Here is a 20,011-nt window from a genome sequence, read left to right as displayed (position 1 = left end):
GTTAGAAGGCGTGGCAGACCAGCCACAAGAATCATATGTCGGACTCTTGGCCCTTGGAGTAAGTCTGCGTTCTAGTTCCTGCCATTCTAGTTCCTCAATGGTTTTAAATCTCCCAGCACGCGTCTCCCATTGTTTGGTCTATTTCCAAAATCCACCTTAACTACGGTGCATTAGAAACAGTCAACAAAAGTATCAAAACATCTAAACTGGCAGAGAAACGCTCAACAACATACTGTACATTCAAAGTGCTGCTTCCATGGTTCTGCTGAGAGCACAGCAGCTCGTCTGAACAGTCTCTGCAGACAATGACGGTGTTTTGTGTTTTACTGATCAAAGCTTACTCGCTGTAGAGATCACAGCATATGTTCACGTTATTGTTCAATGCATGCTACAGAGAGTGAAGAGATTTGAGTCTTTAAATAATAATGTTTGACATCTGCTCATATCTGGCACATGACTAATGTCAGACGGTTGTCTGCATTTTCCATTCAACTTCCTTCCTTCTTTTCTTTATTATGAGGAAATAAGGCTGCTGAATTTTGACAAGGAGCAGGGAGGCATGAGGTCTGAGTGCCAGGTAGGAGTTACCCGTCACAAGCGATGGACACACGGTGCATCAACTGATCGAATTCTGTAATCGGAGATGTCCCAGCAGGCCAGTGGTTTGCCAGATAAAAATCATAGCTGCGTGAAGCGCAAGGCTGACTCACTGACCCTTAGCCGTAATGGCCCTGGAACACTAGCTGCATATTTTGGATATCCAGAGGCCTTCCAACAAACACAATGGCCTGTTGGACTAAACTGAGCAGCAGCATGAACTAGCAGATCTAAGGCTAAATTAATCATGTGATATTTCAAATGTGCTCAAACGTCTGTCAGATGCCACGAGAGGACACGTTTCTGAGAGGAAAATAAAGCATCAGAAACACATCAAAGACGTCTTTTGTTGCAACTACTTCTGTTGTTACCTGCTGTTTTCATAGAAATACAAAATTAAGCAAAAGTTCAGTAAGGAAGACGGTCGTCTAGGACATGCCTCCTAAGTTGCATGCACAGTTCCTACTATTTCTGGGCTCCACCAACTCCTTCTCTCAAATCACAACCTGATATGCTCTTCAGACAATCACCTGTGAGCTGTCAGAGTTTAAAAAGTTCTCTCTCCCTTCAAACTGTCCAATCAGAAACCCTTCATCAGACATCCTAATTCTGTGGTCAATTTGGAGCAAAGGCAACAGTGTTGTCCTGTCTATACAGAGAATAACCAGTTAACCGATTTATGTTTGAATCAAATAATCTTTACTTTGGTTGGTCCCATCTTCTAAAATATGTGAAATAGCTGCTGTTCTCTTTACATTATTATAAAGTGAATATGTCAGTTTTATACAAATAATCTAAGGGAGTCTCCTGAGGCATGAGTAAATTATGATGGATATTTCTCTACCTCTGAACTCCAATGGTTTTACAGATAAAAGAATAAATCCCCCCCAAAAAATTGCAGATTCACTGATAAGGAACTTGGAGGATAACATGTCAGAAACAGAACCCATTGTGTTATTAATAACTATTATAATAGTGTGAACAAACAGGAGCATGTGTCTGTCATTAAGACGTCTCTGTCTGTCTGTCTGTCCCTGGGACCATATGAAATTACTCAGACTGAGCCACAGGGTGAGACATAACCTCGCTGCTCCCATCCCACATCCCACCCCTCTCTCCTTGTCTCTTTCACTCCCATCATCTATCACCCCCGCTCTGAATCCCCAGGCAAGCAGTGACCAAGCTCCCACCACAGTGAAGCTTCCCCCTGTCGCAGCTCCACGAGACCATCACACCATGATCCCAGGGCTATTTCTAAAGCATGAGGCTGGACCATAGAAGCAAACCCTATTAAGTGCTGAAGAACAATAGTGCTGTTCTTCTTCCCTGCTCCGTAACGCGCTCCCTGGCATGTTGATTATGGGAAGCCCACGGCGGCGGTAATAAGGGCCTTTTTGGTTTGAATGATTAACCAGAACTGGCAAGGATGCCGCAACGGGACAGGGGGGGAGGAGGGGCTGGCTGGTGATGAGAGAGGGTTGGGTAACTAGCCCGAGGCTGGGAGTGGGACTGACAGACACTTGGATTGGCTGGGACTGCCTGACGCTGGCAGCTGAGAGACAAAAGAACTGAGAGAGAGAGGGCAGTGAGAGAGGACGGGAACTTGGCTCCAAATAGTGTCAGTGCAGGACTGGGGCAGGAATTCCTAATGAAAGCTGAACTATTGATTCATAAATATGTGCATAGCGGAAGAGAGAAAACATGACATGCCATATGTTTAACCACAACATTCCTCTTGCTATCAAAAGGTGAGCACATGGAAGTGACGGGGATTGCATATTCAGCTTTAGTTTTGTGCAAGCCATGCTGAGTCGGGCCACTGCCACACTGGAGCGAGTGATAGGAATAACAAAACTCTGTTGTGTTCACTGGGTTTAAAGTCCTCCCCCCTCCCCACCATCCATCCAGCTCTCACACCCCTCCCTCACATTTCACATGCAGTAGCGTCCCCATTGATCAGTATGGACGACAATACTGCTTGCTCAAGTGTCTTCCCCTTACAAAAGAATTTTTAAAAAAAAGGGGAAAGTGAACTCTTCAGAATAAAATAAAACATCCCTACCCCCCATTTAAATAACCCTCTTGAGAATCACACTTAAAAGAATAGAAATAAACAACAACAACAAAATAATAACAAAACAATAACCACAACACCAATAATAATGCATATTTTGTGCAACAGCTTGTTTTCAACTAATACTTACAAACCACTGAAACCAGTGAACAGGGAGGTGGTTACCTTAGCTTAGCATTAAGAGTGAGTATAGAGGGAACAGGCTACCCCGCTTTTCAGCCAGTGGGAGATGTTACTGCTGTCAGAAATTCCCAATATACCAGACTCTGAATAACAAGTCGGAAACTGATATGAATGGCTGTGTACACTCAACTTCTTGCACTTACGGTTTAAATAATTGTCTGCTGGTTGGAGCTTCACTAAAGAGTGTATAATTAAAAGCGTATTTAATAGTATTTAATCTAAAACTTGTGAAATTGAAAGAACTCTGTATATCAAAGTATTTTCTGTTTTTTGTTCCAACAAAAATGGAACCCAACCAAAGTGTGTAACTTCTCTGATCTAGGTAAACAGTTCAGAATTACTAAAGAAGAAGAAAAATTCAAACAGCAGCAGCTCTGACTGCACAGGACTAGTTTTGAAAAGGGTTAACTGAAGAAGACAAATACTCCTTTATTGAGTAAGAGAGTGATTATTGGTTAAGACACAAGCTCAGAGGAACTTGTATGTATAATGGGAAACTTTCTGTCCTCGTGTTAAGAGATTCAGGTTTGAATAAGGATAGTAGGAGGGTTTTCTCTTGTGGTTCATTTATTTGAGTTTCTTTTTGTTTGAAATTGATCAATTCAGAGGGTGACTAAAGCAAGATCGTCTTTCTTGGTGTTTCTTACCGGTTTCTCTTGGTCTTCAGGCTGCACATCGGACTCAAAGGTCTGTTTCCGAAGGAGTTTGTGGAGGCCAGCTCGCTCCGAGTACGCACCCCAACCATCCCCCTGGCACCTGCACACACACAGACGAAACATGCATGGTCACAACTGATACACTTCTGCATTCTAATCAATCTACAACACAAACAGTGTCTTACGCAACAGGTCAGTGTGTGTGTGTGTGTAACATATGTGAGTGTAGGTGGGGGAAGAGACAGATAAACCAGCCACTACAATGCATCAGACAGATGATGCCGGCGTAAGGTTTATCAGGCGCTCTCAGGTCTTTTGTTTCCTGTTTCACAGACACCAGCCACATGCAACTTCTCAGACAGTTGGCATCCGTTACACACTGTTACAGCAAAAAGGATATCTAAGGTACGGAAAATCACTTTTTGTATTTTAAGGAATATCCTGGTATCTGAATGTTGCTGTTGCTGCAGGGGGAAGCTTTACCTCCGAGAGACCACAAGCCAGGGCTGGATGTAACTCTTCACACAGTCTCTGACGTGGGGCTCCAACTCCACTCTACAAGGACAAGGACAGAGATTAGAGGAGTGTACAGACGTGCAAGGAAACATTCACAGACAGCCGACAACACAACATTTCTCTCCCTCCATAATCTGTGCTTCACGTTCAAGGTGTGGTACAAGTTAATGTTATGAATAGGTTTAGTAACAGAGTGATATTGCCTTGGATTTCATGCAGCTACATGGGATAACTCTCCTGTACACATAACAGGTGATGTGAAAGAATAGAGCTTTATGTATTTGTATGGAGGGGGGGGCTGTGTCTCAGAGCAAGTCCGCACATGTTTGAACAGTGTTTGCACTATTTTGCACCACAGTCCAGTTTATTATGATTTGCAACGCACCCATCTTCAGGAACAGAGTATCTGACGGTGCGACACTCCTTCTCCACCTGCTCCACTTTCAGGTCATCCTCTGGGAAGTCTCCAAGCTCCTGCATCAGGTCAGAGTCTCCACTTCGTAGCTGTGACATCAGGAACTCCTCCAGGTCCAGGGGCTCCACCGCTTCATACGACTGGGGCTGAAGGAGGAATGAGAGATGACGAGAAGTGTGAGAAGACGTAGTACCAAAGGTCAACAAAGTAAAGAATAAAGAAGAGTTTATGATTAGAGTGACACGAGCTAAAGTAAACGTTGAAGTAACACAATAAAGTTATCATTTAGGAAAAAACTTTTGTCATATTCGCATAATAGAAAGAAGGACAGAGGAAAAAGAAAACATGAGATATGACATTGGCTGAAACCTGATGAATCATGGTTATTTTCTAACACCTCACACCTGTCAAGGAACAAACGATTTGAGCACATGCATAAATAGAAACTGGAACAAACTGGCCTGTATCAGAGAGCCAGGATTTTTATTATTTCCCTCTGTGAACCTATTTTTAGACGGCCCACACTCCAGAGCCAAAGCATCAAAGACTGAGGATGTTATCACTTTGATGTACAGTACAAAATGGGTTGAAATTTTCATATGTGGACCTTTAAATGAGAACAGATTGTTCAAATCATTTACACACTACACAAAAAAAACGATTTCTAAACAAATTTCCACTTGATCCTAAAGAGGAGAAATAGAAGATTCTTTTTGTGATTGGAGAGAAGAAAATAAAAAAAACATAGCTGATGTGATAACACGCATCTCTTTGTGGTGCACTGCTGACTGTGGTTTTGTGAGGGGGACCAGCATGGAGCAGGTGTCTCTGTGACAAGTGGCAACAAACACGGCAGAGCTGCAACTTGATTACAGTCTGCAGGCAGATGCATGCTTGCAAAATCTCTAGAAAGTTCATCTTATTGGCTTAAAGGGGCGTGAGAAGTGCAGCGCTGAATTTGGTTAGATTTGGAAACACGATATATTCAATATGAATAAACTTTGAAAAAACAGGCGAGACTCTGCAATTTAAGTGTTGTTGTGGATCACGACAACTTGATTCTCCAGTTCAGAGTTTTGCGTAGTGAATTAACAGCTGTTTGTGCAGCAGCTGCGGTGGAACAGCTTCAGGTCTCCATGACTGACTCCTGCAGCCTGTCTTTACAGTTTCAGAGAGAAAGCTGCAACCAGCATTACCACAGGCCAAGACAACAGCCCATTCCAAACAGGCAGGTCTAGAACAGTCAGTGCACTAGTTGCTCGGAAATAAATGAAACAAAGTGTTGCAACATGGGAAATAAACAGTGTTCTACACTTTCTGCACTATCCAGACAGAATATTCAAGCTTTTAATGCTGCTCACTTTTGCACATGCAGGTAATTTGCATTACAATCAGGTAAAGTGTGAAAGAGTGAGAGAGAGAGTTTATGTGTGTGTACACAGGAGAGAAAAGAAGAACACAGAGCCACGCTCACTGATAATATGTACACACACAAAAGAGGTAACTGCAGCAACGACATGAGTCACTGCTCAGCTCAACACTTGAGAGCAGAGCAAATTCCATTTGCCTTCAGACATGTTTTTGCACATCGATCCACCCCGAGGGATTTTTTTTTTCTCTGTGGAGCACTCAAGAGTAAATTCTACCATATGGGTTCGTATGAAATGCTTTTGAATGCAACCCAAGCAGGAAGAACAAACGGCAGCCAGACAGACGGAAAAACTGAATCATTATTATTTTAAATGACAGGTCTTTTGATGAAACCTTCAGCGCCTCTGTTTCCGAGGAGGAGGCGTCAACCTTGACAGTGTCCTTATGTGCATCTCTGCCTCAAAGTTCAAGCAATCACTGTCGCATGGCCTCTTTTTCTTGTTTAGTATGGAGGCTAACAAATACAAATGAATGCAAATCTATGCATGCCTCTGATCAGCGCCGGCTGCTCTGTGGAGCCCTGAGACGAGCTCGCAAGAAACTACAGCTCTCATTGAAAAAAACAGCATTAGTGATTATAGTGATTATAAAGATAATGCTTTTGCAGCCTATTATGAGAATGAACATTGTTTTTTAAAGTACTGACAAAACTTTCTTCTGAAATTTCTATTTACATATATTATTTTTAAAGCCATGCATTAGATACTACTGGAGGTTGTTTTATTTTAAAATCATGTTTCTAAACTGTCACTGTTCTTAATGAATATCACCAAAAACAAGCCGGGAGAGAGGACAGACATCAAGCACCATGACCAACAATGTTCAGACACAAAAAACAGCTACATAAGAGATGAATAATGCAATTTAAAACCTATATAAAGCATTCAAATAAACTCATTCTATAGTTTCAGAAAATATCAGCTGTGCTCGTATGAAAGTTGTACACTTACCCTGCTGAAAACGGAAAACTACAAAAAGGAAGTGAACAAAATGGCGCACTCCGGATAAGGGGAACCTACGGTGTGTATCTCCTGACTCTGAATTTGTTGTGTTGAAACAAAGCTACGATGCAGTGAACAGATCCTCTTTAGAATGATCCTCATATTCCTCGAAGCTGAAAACTCTCGGTAGATGTGGGAAGCATTGCAAAAAGTGGAAGAGAAGTTCGTATCCAGTCAAAATGAATATCGAAGTTGAGCCTCACTGTTTGAAACTGCAAACGTGTTTTGACAGCGCTTTGGAGCGTTCAGGCAAAGCGTCTCGCGGCTTAGAGTCGCATCGAAAGGAAGTGACACTAGCAAGGCGTCCCTCCATCAAATGTGTTTCAACAGACAGGAAGAGAAACTACAGACGCACACACACACACACACACGTGCATGCTCCTTGTACACACACAGGCACTGCACACATTCATAAAAACACATGCAGCTCTTCTCCTAATCTCGCAATTTGTGCATGAACCCTACAACAAACAACACTGATCAGCCAACATTCAACATTTCAAAAACAGCAGGGTAAGACGGGGTGATTTGTGACACAACCGAGGAAGTGAAGCACATCACAACTGCAACAACAAACATCCATCCTTCCTCTCAACAAACATCCCCACCCTCCTCCCCGTGCTAGACTCCACTGCTGAATAATGGGAAACTATCATCCCGGAGATTATAGTATTAAAACCCCTCTCCCGCATCCCAAATCCGGCCATATTAAAGATTTGCCCGTGTAAGCTGCAAGGTAGGCAGGCCCCATTCAGTGGCTGTCAGTGGCCAAGGAACTGACCCATTTCCCAAGCAAGCGTGGTGCATGCTGAACACTGGTGTGGGCCCCATGTAAACCCGCTCATCTGATGGGTTCAAGGATCATCACAGGGGAAGTATGAAAGGGTTTCAGCTCAGTCCCTCATGCACACAGATATTGTCAGGAGACATAGCGCCTACACGACTTTTAGAAAAGCAAAAACTTCAGAGATGTCGGGTGGAAGACATAGGAGAAACGTGAGGAAAAGACAGAAATAGAAAGAGAAAGCAGGAGGAGTGAAAAAGGGATATCTGAATCTGAGCGGCAGCGGTTCAGAGGCTATCGCAGAGAGTGAAGCAGGAACAAATCCCTGCAAAGGATTACTCTGCATCATTCTGCTTGCTTGAATCACTCGGGCTTCCTGCTTCGGCTTCAACTAAAGTGGCAAGAAAACAACCTGTCATGGTGTCGTTCAGTCCTCTGCAGAAACCTAACGGAGACTGGGTTTCCAGAACAGGCGGTGTGTCAGCCTGGTTTCAACAAAAGCACGTTAAGCCATGACTTCTCGTCTCATTTATTTTAGGAGGAAGAACGATTCTTCCTGAAAATACTCGACTCTTTTGCAGAAATGCAGACAGATGCCGTTTTTTTTGCCCAAGCAGAACTCATACTGAAGCTGAATTATTCAAATTCTAATCTTCTTGACTGGACGCTAAACTGAGTCAGACCTCTCGGTGCTAATGACAGTAAAGAGGATGTGAGGAAGATGCGCTTATAGGTCTGTGTGTCGGTGCAAGCACACACACTCCAGATGTGTGAGGGCAGCATTAGAGGAAACCGCTGAGCTTCTGGCCAGAGGATTTCTCCTCAACTCGCATGACATCACAAGTATCAAGGGAAGTCACATTGTAGGTCCAGCATTCATTTTCAGTCGGCTGATCCTTTTAAATACACATTTGTTAGACTTTTTGATTGCAGGATTCAGAGCGATGAGGTATCTTTTTGTTGCTGTACGTTTGATGAATGTAATAAGACAATATATAATTTTGTTCTAGTACCGTTTATACACTAACACTGCCGTAAATCTTTTGGTCTGACCCCCCCGGTGGTCCGACCTGACTACAGACATTGAGGATACTTTACAGAAAAAGCTCTCTCCCTTATTTTCTTGTTTGCTCTTGTAGGTCATATAGAAGCAGCAATATTAGATATACATAAATATACTTTTCTGATGTTCCTTTCTGAAATCCTGACCACAACTTTGGCACTTTAGCTCAAATTCTGCAAATTACAAATAACCTCTTTTCTCTATCAAAGATATCTATCTAATCTAACTAATAATCGATCTAGAAATTCTCATCTTATTTGCCAAATACTTATTAACGTGTGATTGTTAACGGCCCAAGGAACTGCAGTATTGAATTTGGCGTGATTTGGATCGCGATATATTTATATTAATAAACTTTCAATAGTCACCTAGTGCTCTGTAGCAGCTGAGGGAAACAACATGTTTATGACGAAGTCCGCGTTCACCAGCAACAACAACTGATTCTCTCGTCCTTGGTTCTGTGTACTGAGTCGAGCGTCGCTGAACTCTGTATAAACAGATGCACAGCTCTTTGTGCAGCAGCAGCAGCGGTGTTGGTGGTGCAGCTTTCGTGTTCTGTGAAATGAGTCCAGCAACTGTCTTCACCACAGCTCAATTCTTAGAGGTCACTTTAACAGTTCCAGCAAGAAAGGGACAACCAGCATCACCACAGGCCAAGTAATCAACCCATTCCAAACAGGCAGGTTGAGTGTGATGGATGATGTGATAAACACCCGCTGGAGGAAAACAAAGATTCTTTTTTATTTCAATAAAAGAAAGCTTACCACAGTGAGGCAAACTGAGGCCGAAGCATTGGAGTTGGACCGGCTGTGATAAACGCCTTGGTTCCCATATTGTCTCCTGATCTCTGCAGAGGTGTGCCTGGAACAAAACATAGAAACATACACAATTAGGATTTTAAAAAGGCAGACAATAATAGTGACTCCACAGGTTCACCAGAAAAACCATAAAACCAACGTATACAACCTCATGTAAAAGCCATAACAACTGCTCAATTCCACCAACATTCACCGTGTATCTTAACAAGAGATGCAACAGCAAATTTCACCATTGTCCGTACTTGCATTAGCATGGATTGGTCGGCCATGATGATTCCATTCATGCTATTGTTCAGTCTATACAGAAGCACATCTCTGCTGGCTGTGTGAAGGCTTTGTCATGCTGGCAGCGATACAGGCAGCAGAATAAATATGGTGTCCTGATTTAAGGGTCAGACCGAGCAGGAAATCAACATGACATAGGAATGGAGTTGTATTCAAATATGTTGGGTGTATGCAGGGTGTGTGTGTGTGTGTGTGGTGTGGTGTGTTGTGTTGTGGTGTAGTGTGTGTGTTGTGTGTTGTGTGTGTGTGTGTGTGTTTGTGTGTTTGCGTGTTTGCGTGTTTGTGTGTTTGTGTGCTTGTGTGTGTGTGTGTGTGTGTGTGTGTGTGTGTGTGTGTGTGTGTGTGTCTGTGTGTGTGTGTCTGTGTGTATGTGTGTGTGTGTGTGTGTCTGTGTGTATGTGTGTGTGTGTGTGTGTGTGTGTGTGTGTGTGAGTGTCTCCAGAAAGAAGGGAGTTGTTGCATAAATTGCATCTCCATGAGACACCGGGCTAATTTGTAATTAATCCACCGTATCATTGGAGCCAAACCACCAATCAAGGCACAAAAACTGCTTTATTCTATGCAGCCTGATAATAAAAGGAAAGTTTTGATACATAGGGAGAAGCTTGTGTTTAGTCTTGTTTTCGGATGTACTTTTGAGTGACAGACAGAGTATATTGCAACACTGCCACACACGGAGTTAGAGGGCAAAGGCTTCAGCAAATGGGTCACATTCCCCTCTGCTTTCCCTGTGGTCACTCTCATGGGTTCATTTAGTCCCCTCGGCCATTGTTGCAACAGCCCTGTTACTAATTACCACCGCAAAGCCATAAACACCAATGAAATGGAGGAATGCAGCATGTCAGAGCCACTGAGGCTGCAGAGTCACAGAGCATGTCAAATCTTTGAGACAGCTCCATGCAAACAAATGAAAACTAATATCAATAATATTCTTCATCAGTGAGCCAGGTCAATTTGCAAGAATCAAAAAGAAAAGCTGCACCCACACGTGCATTTCTGACAATATACAATTAACTTTTAAAGGCTTTTTAATAAAAACAACATCCATTCCAATCACACTGTTTATAACACGTTCCCCTCCCTCCCTCCTGTCAGTCATGGAACATGCTGAATCAACACAATAACTGCATGCCAGGGAGGGTTAAGGCATGGGTGTGAGGACAGTATGGAAATTTACACAAAGCGCAATGTACAGCTTTGCAGCATTATATTTTAACTGCAACAGAAGATGAAGAATATTTCAAAAGATTAAACAACTATGGCACTTGGAGCGCATACGTCCGCCACTGGAAACACATTTAAATACACTAGATCTGGATCATTATTTTAAATCTGCGCCAAATTGCACACCCTTGTAAATACCACCCTGATTGTATTTAATCATGACTCAAAAAAAGTTCTATATTGCGAAAAAAATGTCCTCTGCCATGGCTCAATGATCAACTAATGAAACCAGGTTTAAGTTCACAACATAAAGATTCTTATTCGGATCTGCATCAAATTGCAAAATATCATAAATATCCCTCCTCCAAACATGCCTGATCTTTCTGCATCAAGACCCATGAATACTCCCTGGGGAAACACTGAAAACATTGAAAACACCTTATCCATCAATGCTAAAGAAAATTCCTGGATCATTTCAAGTTTCATAGTAATCTGACCAGTAGATTTTGCATAATCCTGACAAACAAACAAGCAGATGGACAAAAACATAACGTCTTTGGCAGAGGAAACCATTCAAAGATGGATATTATACCTCACGTACTGATTATCCACAATCATGCACACACACATACACACACACACAAACATACCTATGGTCACGCGATCAACTTCTACTCTTTTATCATCAGCGACAACTGGGGCATTGTGCAATTCACACTTGTGTGATAGTCACATTTATCAGAGTGATCAAAATTATGTTTAATCTCTATTCAAGTCAGAAGTCGGCCTAAAGCTAAAAGTATACAAAGGTGCCAACACACACAGATAGTATCTTATACATATTCACACGTGAAAGCTGCTCAGCTGAACCACAAACCTGTCTCTACTTCGAAGCAGGTTTGTAAAAGCAGCAGTGTGTTTGTCCCTTGCACCAGCAGTCCAGTGGACATTGGGTGTTGAGGGATCTCGTAGACACGTCCCACCTTGGAATCGTGCAACTTAAGTCTCCTCGCCCACTTTTTTACACAACTGATGTGTGAAAGAAAAGTGCAGTGAGTTACTCGTCTTGCTGTGGCGTGTGTCAGTGGAGCAGTTGGTAAGAACCTGAAGCTTCAAGTCAACACAAGGAGTGACACACCTCCACAAGTATGGGGGGGGGGGACAGAGTTATGACTTCTGGATCAGAAGTCTCCTCTTCAGTCAGATCGGTAACTGCTGAGATTTATGTATATTACTACTCTAAGTCCTGTAAGTAGCCAGTTCTAAAGAAACAAATCTGGGTCTTTATAAGATAAGTCTCTGCAAGAAAACAAAAGAAAGGAAAAAATATCTGAGCAAACAAGAATGCCATTTTTGGCCCAGGGGCGGATTGTCTGGTGGGTGTATTAAACGTCTACCCAGGGCAATTAAAACCCTGTAAAACCTTCTCATAACTTGACTTCTAAAGAGACGTGCACTTCCCTGTGTGCACAATGAGCCCTCCCTCTATATCTCTCACTAGTAGAGACAAAGGTTACGCAGGCCAACTCATACTACTACAGAGCATACACTGTATAGAACGAATGATTCACATACATGCATTGTCATGAGCATGCACACTAGGGATCGCTTGCTCACGTACAGTTACACACATTCAGGGGCTGTCTATAAAAAGACAGAGCGAGTAAAACAGTAATCAGCTCCTACCAGCAGAGCAAGCAGGGCATTATTTCACCACTAGTAGACAAACAGCTTGTCATGGCCGACAGCATCTGTCAATATCTTTAACGGGCCTGTGTCTTGGCTTCCTTTTGTTGCATAAATCCAAAGCGGCTCTCGTCAGGAGGACCGAAAGCAGGGATTTGGATTTTATGGTCTTTTAGGGCAAAATAATACGAAAAGCAGCTTGTGTAATTCGCTCGACAGAAACTGATGTCTTGATTGAAACCTCCAAGACAAGAGTGCTGAAAGTGATGAATTTTTGTACTGGGTCAACCCAAAGACACAAGAGGGACAAAACCTTGTCCCTCAACAATACCTGCGATGCTTTTATTTGTCAGGTCAAGGCATTGGTGTTAAAAGAGTTCATAGGAATAGTTGCACCACCTTTGATAAACTGAGACTGACCCTCCCTGTTAACAAAGCTGTTATTGACGTTGACAGCTTTGGTTTTGAAAGCAGCTTCTGAGGTTTTGGAGATCCATCAAGAATCTGGGCTTCAGGTCTGAGATTGACCATCGTGGCATTTTCCCCAAAATTATCCACAACAGCAGGTATATCCGATAACATTTTATATTGGCCAATATATATTTTAAAGACTGGCAATGATTCCTAAGATGTTATAATTCCTTCATGACAAAAAATGTTATTGAGGTTTGATAGAAGAAGGAGAAGAATGTTTATTCTGTCAAGTAAAAGCTATATTGCCCAATACCAGCAAACATAAACACAGATCTCATATGGGCCGATTTTTATCAACCAACCAATAATTGGTCAGACTCATAACGTTAACACACTCATGATTTCAGACATAAATAGAGTGTGGTTTCAAGCAGAGTAAGGAAAATAAATACTGTGTCAAACTGCAGCACAGTGATCAAGATACAATCTCACCTTGATAATATCTAGTTATTTGAGAGAGAACCAGTCATCTCCAGCACAGCCTCTGTAATCACCAGATCACCTCAGTCACGTCGAGGATCCGTCTTCATTACAACTTGCACTAATAACGTTCTCAGATAAACAACTTATCCTCACTATGCAGTGCACTAAACATTTGTATGATTTGATGCAACACAATTCAAAAATCACTTGAATACGCTTTCAGTTACTGATCCATGGTGAAGTTGGGGGGAGAAACAGAATCTGCCCACTGTCATGCTACAACCAAGTCAACCACTTTTACAATACACAGTGCATGTTAGTCTCCGATTGTCTATGTAACCTGAGATCTCTCAGTAACATTTTGAGTGTCACTTTGTTACAGGCTTCAAGGCCGTGAGATCAGGCTCAACCACAGAAAATCAATTGTCGATTATCAATCAAATATTCCCTAGTCAGGATGGAACATTTGAATTGTTATTAGGAAACAACACAAAGCCTGTGACGTTAGTTACAAGTTTCCATTCATGAGATATAATAAGTATGTATAATCAGTACTGGTGAGGAGGGCACTGTGGCACAGCTGCTCCCCGGAGAGTTACCACTGAAATTATATGTAGCTGTTTTGAGAGTAACACCTTAGATCAACCAAACATTTATCGTTCAACACTGGAATATTAATGTATCTGAGTCGTCAGATATGTTTCTAGCATGATAACTACATTGAATTGTTTCAGGGAATAGTACTTCTTAAAACTTCTTTAAGCTTCACAAAAGCTGTCCCTTTTTCTGAGAGGTCTCCGGACTCACAACCAAGTTCAGAAATCTCACTGTGGGTTCCAGGGTGGAAAAGTCTTTATCTTTCCCCTCCCTATAGAAAGCGTTGGTGGCTTTCTGTTACGTCATGCTGTCTGCAGCAGGCCTGCACTTGCTGTGTGTGCATATGGTGTGTTCCTGTCAGCAATTCTGGAATCATTAGCCAAGCATTCCTCGAATAGAGTCTGGCTCTTAAACTATGCTATAGCTGCTTCTTGAGGATACAGATCTGATTATTCGGTCAAATCTGTACTTCTGCTCGTGACTGTCTGCATGTTCGTACTCTGCAAGATACGACTCCCACCAGGCATGCTGCTCAGCAAGTCAGTCCACAATTATCCCCTTTATCATCATCATTATGAAGTCAATCAACTACACATGTGGGTGGCTCCTCCAGCTGGTATTAAAGCCTTCTCCCTCCTGCCGGGGGTGTCTTCTCCTTCATCTGAGCCTAAGAGGAAACGCAGGAAAACAGAGAGTGGTGTGGTGTGCACACGACAAGAGGGGGAAAGCAGACCACAGGGATGCCCCCGCTGTTTGTCTCATACTATCATACGTCTCAAGACTTAATGGGTCTCAGCGCTATCAGCAGCATCACAGCTCGGCTTCCTGTCAGGGGCCGGCACGCACAAACACAGCAGAGGTTTGGCACGACTCGGGTCCCGGACGGCTCTGGGCGAGAGACAGTGACCAAGGAGAAAACTTTGAATTGAGTTTGAATGACTTAACCACAGGGGAGGGTCATTCATCATAAGTCATTTTAGACGGGTGTGCGTCTATCTGACACCCCGCTCGACGGCCCGCCACCGGCCATGAGGGTTAACAGATGTCATGAACAAGAGCCGAAAGGAAATCGGATGCAACCCAATCCGGATCCCCCCCCACCCGCTTAAGAGCATTGAACAACAGAGGCCCCACATCCACAGCTGTCCTCACACCTGTTCCCATATGCCAGCAAAGAAACTTCACTTTCAGGGGTCGATTAATAAGTGTTTTAGTGTTACACTATGAAGAAACACACATTTCCTGATTTAAAACTGCCACGGGTAAAAAAAGTGAAGTGAAACCAGAGGCAAAGTGTCCACAGGGTGCAGGATTTCCTCCTCACGCCATCCTGACAGAACGATGGAGGAACCACATGAGAACATATAGGATTTTTATGGGTGAACAAATAAACTTTACTTCTTTAACAAATACCTGTAGGCAACTATATAAATAATCCTTGTATTGGTCTGTGAGGCAATGAACAGGTTTTTTCAGCCTGCTGCAGAACGTACTGCATACATGAGTTTGAACATGTGACCAATGTTCCTCTTTGTCTATTGATATGATCTGCTTAGTTGTTCCTCTTGACATTTGATATGATTTGACATGATTTTTGTCACCAATGCATCCACGACTTTTCATCACATGCAGTGTCTTGTATGGATATGGATATGTATGGAGGTCGACTGGGGGCCCACGGGTCTGAGACAGTGACGCAAGTATTCAGAGTATCAGTGCGTCCGGCCAGAGACTTATGTTGCAGGTCACTCCCGTTGTCTCTTGCATCATTTCCTGTCACCACCCTGCTGCCTGCTTTCATAATAATGGACAAAAAGCTTCATTCATTCAAAATCTCACATATAAAAGTGCTTATTGTCTGCCCGACCCAAAATAAGCCAACTCTGAGTAAATGGATTGCATTTATATAGCCCTTTGCCAGTTTTATTGACGCATTACAGTAAAAGTCACATTCACCCATTCATGCACACATTTGCGCCTCTATTAACAAATGCACGAGCCAGGAATCAAACCACTGACCTTCTGGTTAGTGGACGACCCGCTCTACCTCCTTAGATCAGAACCTCCCCTTTCTGTTCACATTATTAACAGTCTGGAATTATGTTACTTTCAAGTAGCTCTATATTATATAATACTCATTAATGTTACTAAGTAAAATACAATGATTCAATATTTGGTAACTAACAGATTCTTCTCACTGGAACTCATTGAAGAGTTTCTAAAAAAAATTGTTTCTCCTGCATCATTACTGACAGGCTGTGTTGGTCGACACCATGAAACTACACATTCCACAACACGATGTTTTGCTACATTACAGCGTCGTCCTGCTGCCTCATCACTGGATTCAGGCTCTGACCAAAGATCCCTCAGCAGCTGAGATCAGCTCAGCTCAGCAAAGCTCAGCAAGTATCCACCATTTCCCTTACCTTTTAAAAACCAGAGTATGTTACTTCTACTGCGGAAGAATCCCATTTGTAACCTTGTTTAGATGTGACAATAGACAATAAATAGAAGTATAGAAATAAATGTAGATAGATAGATAGATAGATAGATAGATAGATAGATAGATAGATAGATAGATAGATAGATAGATAGATAGATAGATAGATAGATAGATAGATAGATAGATAGATAGATAGATAGACTGATACTTAGATAGATAGAGAGAGATAGAAAGATAGATAGATAGATAGATAGATAGATAGATAGATAGATAGATAGATAGATAGATAGATAGATAGATAGATAGATAGATAGATAGATAGATAGATAGATAGATAGATAGATAGATAGATGGACAGACTGATACTTATATAGATAGATAAATAGATAGATAGACACTGTCCTCCTCATGATCCAATGTCCTCAGTTTAAACAAAACAAATCACCACATCTGTCCTCCTGCAGTTCAGAGTGAATGAACTCCAATGCACTGTTATCTCACTCTCTGGAACAAGACACTGAGTTTGACCTGCTGTTACACCAGCCGCTCTGCAGACACTTTTATATGCCCATGTGCCACGTGAGGTCAAATTAGTGTATTTGTAGTAATGAGTCTTACTATACAACAGGCATGGTGCACACAATAGACTTCCATGTGCACACTTCCTCCACACCTGGCCCATTTCACAGCAGGAACTATGACCACATCTCCCCCTCTCCTTTCATAGCAGCTCTATATGGACTCGTCAGACCTTACACATCACAGGAAAGGATCATATTAGAAACACTAGATATAGAATCAGCATCCTCACGAGGAGGAAATGGAACAGTTAGCAACATTCTGTCGGCTTTGTGTGGGAAGTTCACAGAGGTTTGGTTAATGAAAATAATATGTACAGCTGTGAATTCAGAATCCAGATTTACTTTGGTACTTTGTCATATTTGCTTCTTTCGTAAAAAAATATATATTGAAAGTGATGACAATGTCAAAGGTATATATAAATTCAAGATTTAAACCTAAATGTTGAATCTAAATGCAAACATTGATTCTAAATCTAAATTTCCGATGTTAAATCTTAATCCAAATTTTTGATCTAAATGTTCAATGTGAAATCTAGATGTTAATGTTAAACATAAGGTGCAGCTTTATTATCGGTGCCCCATAAAATAATGAGCCAACAAGGGAGAAACTGACATAAAGATGATTCACCACATGGACATAAGTACTGTAATAGTACATGTACTGTAATAGTGCATAAGTACTGTAATAGTACATATGTACTGTAATAGTGCATAAGTATAGTACATGTGGCTGCTGTAAAGTAAAGTTGACTGCTCTTTGTTTTCCTCTGTGAAGTAACCTGCAGCATTAACATTCACAACATGTGGCTGCCTGCTCCAACTCTGGAATCCCCTGAACTGTCAGGAGCGAGCCAAACCTCTGGGGAGGAAGCAGGAGTTCACCTCCTCAGCCGATCACCAGCAGGAGTTCACCTCCTCAGACAAAAACCAGTACGAGTTCAGCCTCCTCAGCCAAACACCAGTAAGAGTTCACCTCCTCAGCCAAAAACCAGTAAGAGTTCACCTCCTCGGACGAACACCAGTAAGAGTTCACCTCCTCAGCCAAACACCAGTAAGAGTTCACCTCCTCAGCCAAAAACCAGTAAGAGTTCACCTCCTCAGCCAAAAACCAGTAAGAGTTCACCTCCTCGGACGAACACCAGTAGGAGTTCACCTCCTCAGCCGAACACCAGTAGGAGTTCACCTCCTCAGCCGAACACCAGCAGGAGTTCCCCGCTGTCAGTGTTATGATGGTGTCGGTGGTTACCTGTTGATCTTGAGGGCGAAGGCTCGTCTCTCTGCGCTTCCCAGTGAAGCCATGTGACTGGGACCAGTTCCGTGGAGCGGTGCTGCTGGTCGGATCCTCCCCCTCGCCTGCTCTCTCTCTCACCGCCTCTCTGTCACTGACGCTCCGCTTCTCCTCCTCCTCCGCCTCCTCTCCGCTGCTGCTCCTCCGTCATGATGGAGTCTGCGGCCACAGGTTCGATGCTGCTGGGTGGACACTTCCGCGTTCGACTAGACATCCTCGTGTGTGGAGAGAGAGAGAGAGAGCGGGAGAGAGAGAGAGAGCGGGAGAGAGAGAGAGAGAGAGAGAGGGAGGGGATGAGTCTTGCGCGCTCCCTCGCTGGCTCAATGAGCTTGTGCACTTGTTTTGGTCTCAGAGACTTTCTGTCTTCTACATGTTCCTGTTTGTATTTTACTTCATTTGTATATAACTGTGGAGCTTTTGTCTCCGTAATAAAGTTGATAGTCAATCTATTCAAATTTGAATTCAATGTTTGTATGCACAGATAGATGCAAACTTTCTCAATGGGTAACCAGTATGATGCTATCAGGGAAATGTTAAACAACAACACTAACAATAGTGGTAGCGTAGCTTACAAATGCTAACAAACTTGCAGGAAAGGGAAGTTGTACCCAGGGTTCTTATAATCCCCTCACATGTTCTTGATATAAAAAATTGTCTCAAAACGTAGAAAGAATCTTAGATAGATAGATAGATAGATTGATAGAAAGATAGATAGATAGATAGATAGATAGATAGATAGATAGATAGATAGATAGATAGATAGATAGATAGATAGATAGATAGATAGATAGATAGATAGATAGATAGATAGATAGATAGATAGATAGATAGATAGAAAGACAGACAGACAGACAGACAGACAGACAGACAGACAGACAGACAGACAGACAGACAGACAGACAGACAGATAGATAGATAGATAGATAGATAGATAGATAGATAGATAGATAGATAGATAGATAGATAGATAGATAGATAGTACTAGATATATATAGACAGACAGATGGATAGATAGATAGATAGATAGATAGATAGATAGATAGATAGATAGATAGATAGATAGATAGATAGATAGATAGATAGATAGATAGATAGATAGATAGATAGATAGATAGATAGTGCTATAGTACTAGATATGTATAGACATACAGACGGATAGATAGATGGATAGATAGATACAAAGACACAGAAGTTACACCCATATCCAACCCATTCGTCTCAAGACGTAGAAAAAGATCTTGTTCCTATAAATAAATTGTTTTTGCGATTCTCTTTTTCTAATCAAAACATAGGGTGACAAAATAAATGTAAGATCATTACTCTCAGCTACAGCACAGGGTGTCGGGTCACTACTCTTACATTTTTTAGTCTATCAGATACAAGATGGCATCATATAAGATGTTGAGCCTGCCAAAGTTTTACTTTTCCTTTCACCTCTCAAACAAGTTGACTCTGAGATGCACTGAATTGCACAGCACAGGGAAATATTAACTGAGTTTAGACATCAGTGGCTACAAGACAATAAGGTCGCA

At 42.1% G+C, this 20,011-nt stretch overlaps 1 protein-coding gene across 1 annotated transcript in view; it reads right to left on the bottom strand.

The window, feature by feature from the left end:
- Positions 1 to 18,657, bottom strand: part of dock8 (dedicator of cytokinesis 8) — a 56,269-nt gene extending 37,612 nt beyond the window's left edge. The window contains exons 1-5 of the mRNA XM_061070839.1: positions 18,438 to 18,657; positions 9,485 to 9,581; positions 4,412 to 4,587; positions 3,994 to 4,065; positions 3,502 to 3,610 (exon numbers count right to left, since the gene is read on the bottom strand). Of these exons, the coding sequence (XP_060926822.1) occupies positions 3,502 to 3,610; positions 3,994 to 4,065; positions 4,412 to 4,587; positions 9,485 to 9,581; positions 18,438 to 18,490 (507 nt within the window). The 5' untranslated portion in view covers positions 18,491 to 18,657. The remainder of the gene's footprint in view (positions 1 to 3,501; positions 3,611 to 3,993; positions 4,066 to 4,411; positions 4,588 to 9,484; positions 9,582 to 18,437) is intronic.
- Positions 18,658 to 20,011: the final 1,354 nt, after the last annotated feature.

Source organism: Limanda limanda, chromosome 5, assembly GCF_963576545.1.
Source record: "Limanda limanda chromosome 5, fLimLim1.1, whole genome shotgun sequence".
Classification (NCBI taxonomy): domain Eukaryota; kingdom Metazoa; phylum Chordata; class Actinopteri; order Pleuronectiformes; family Pleuronectidae; genus Limanda; species Limanda limanda.
Note: the sequence above shows the minus strand (reverse complement) of the source record. Positions and strands in the feature narration are given on the sequence as shown.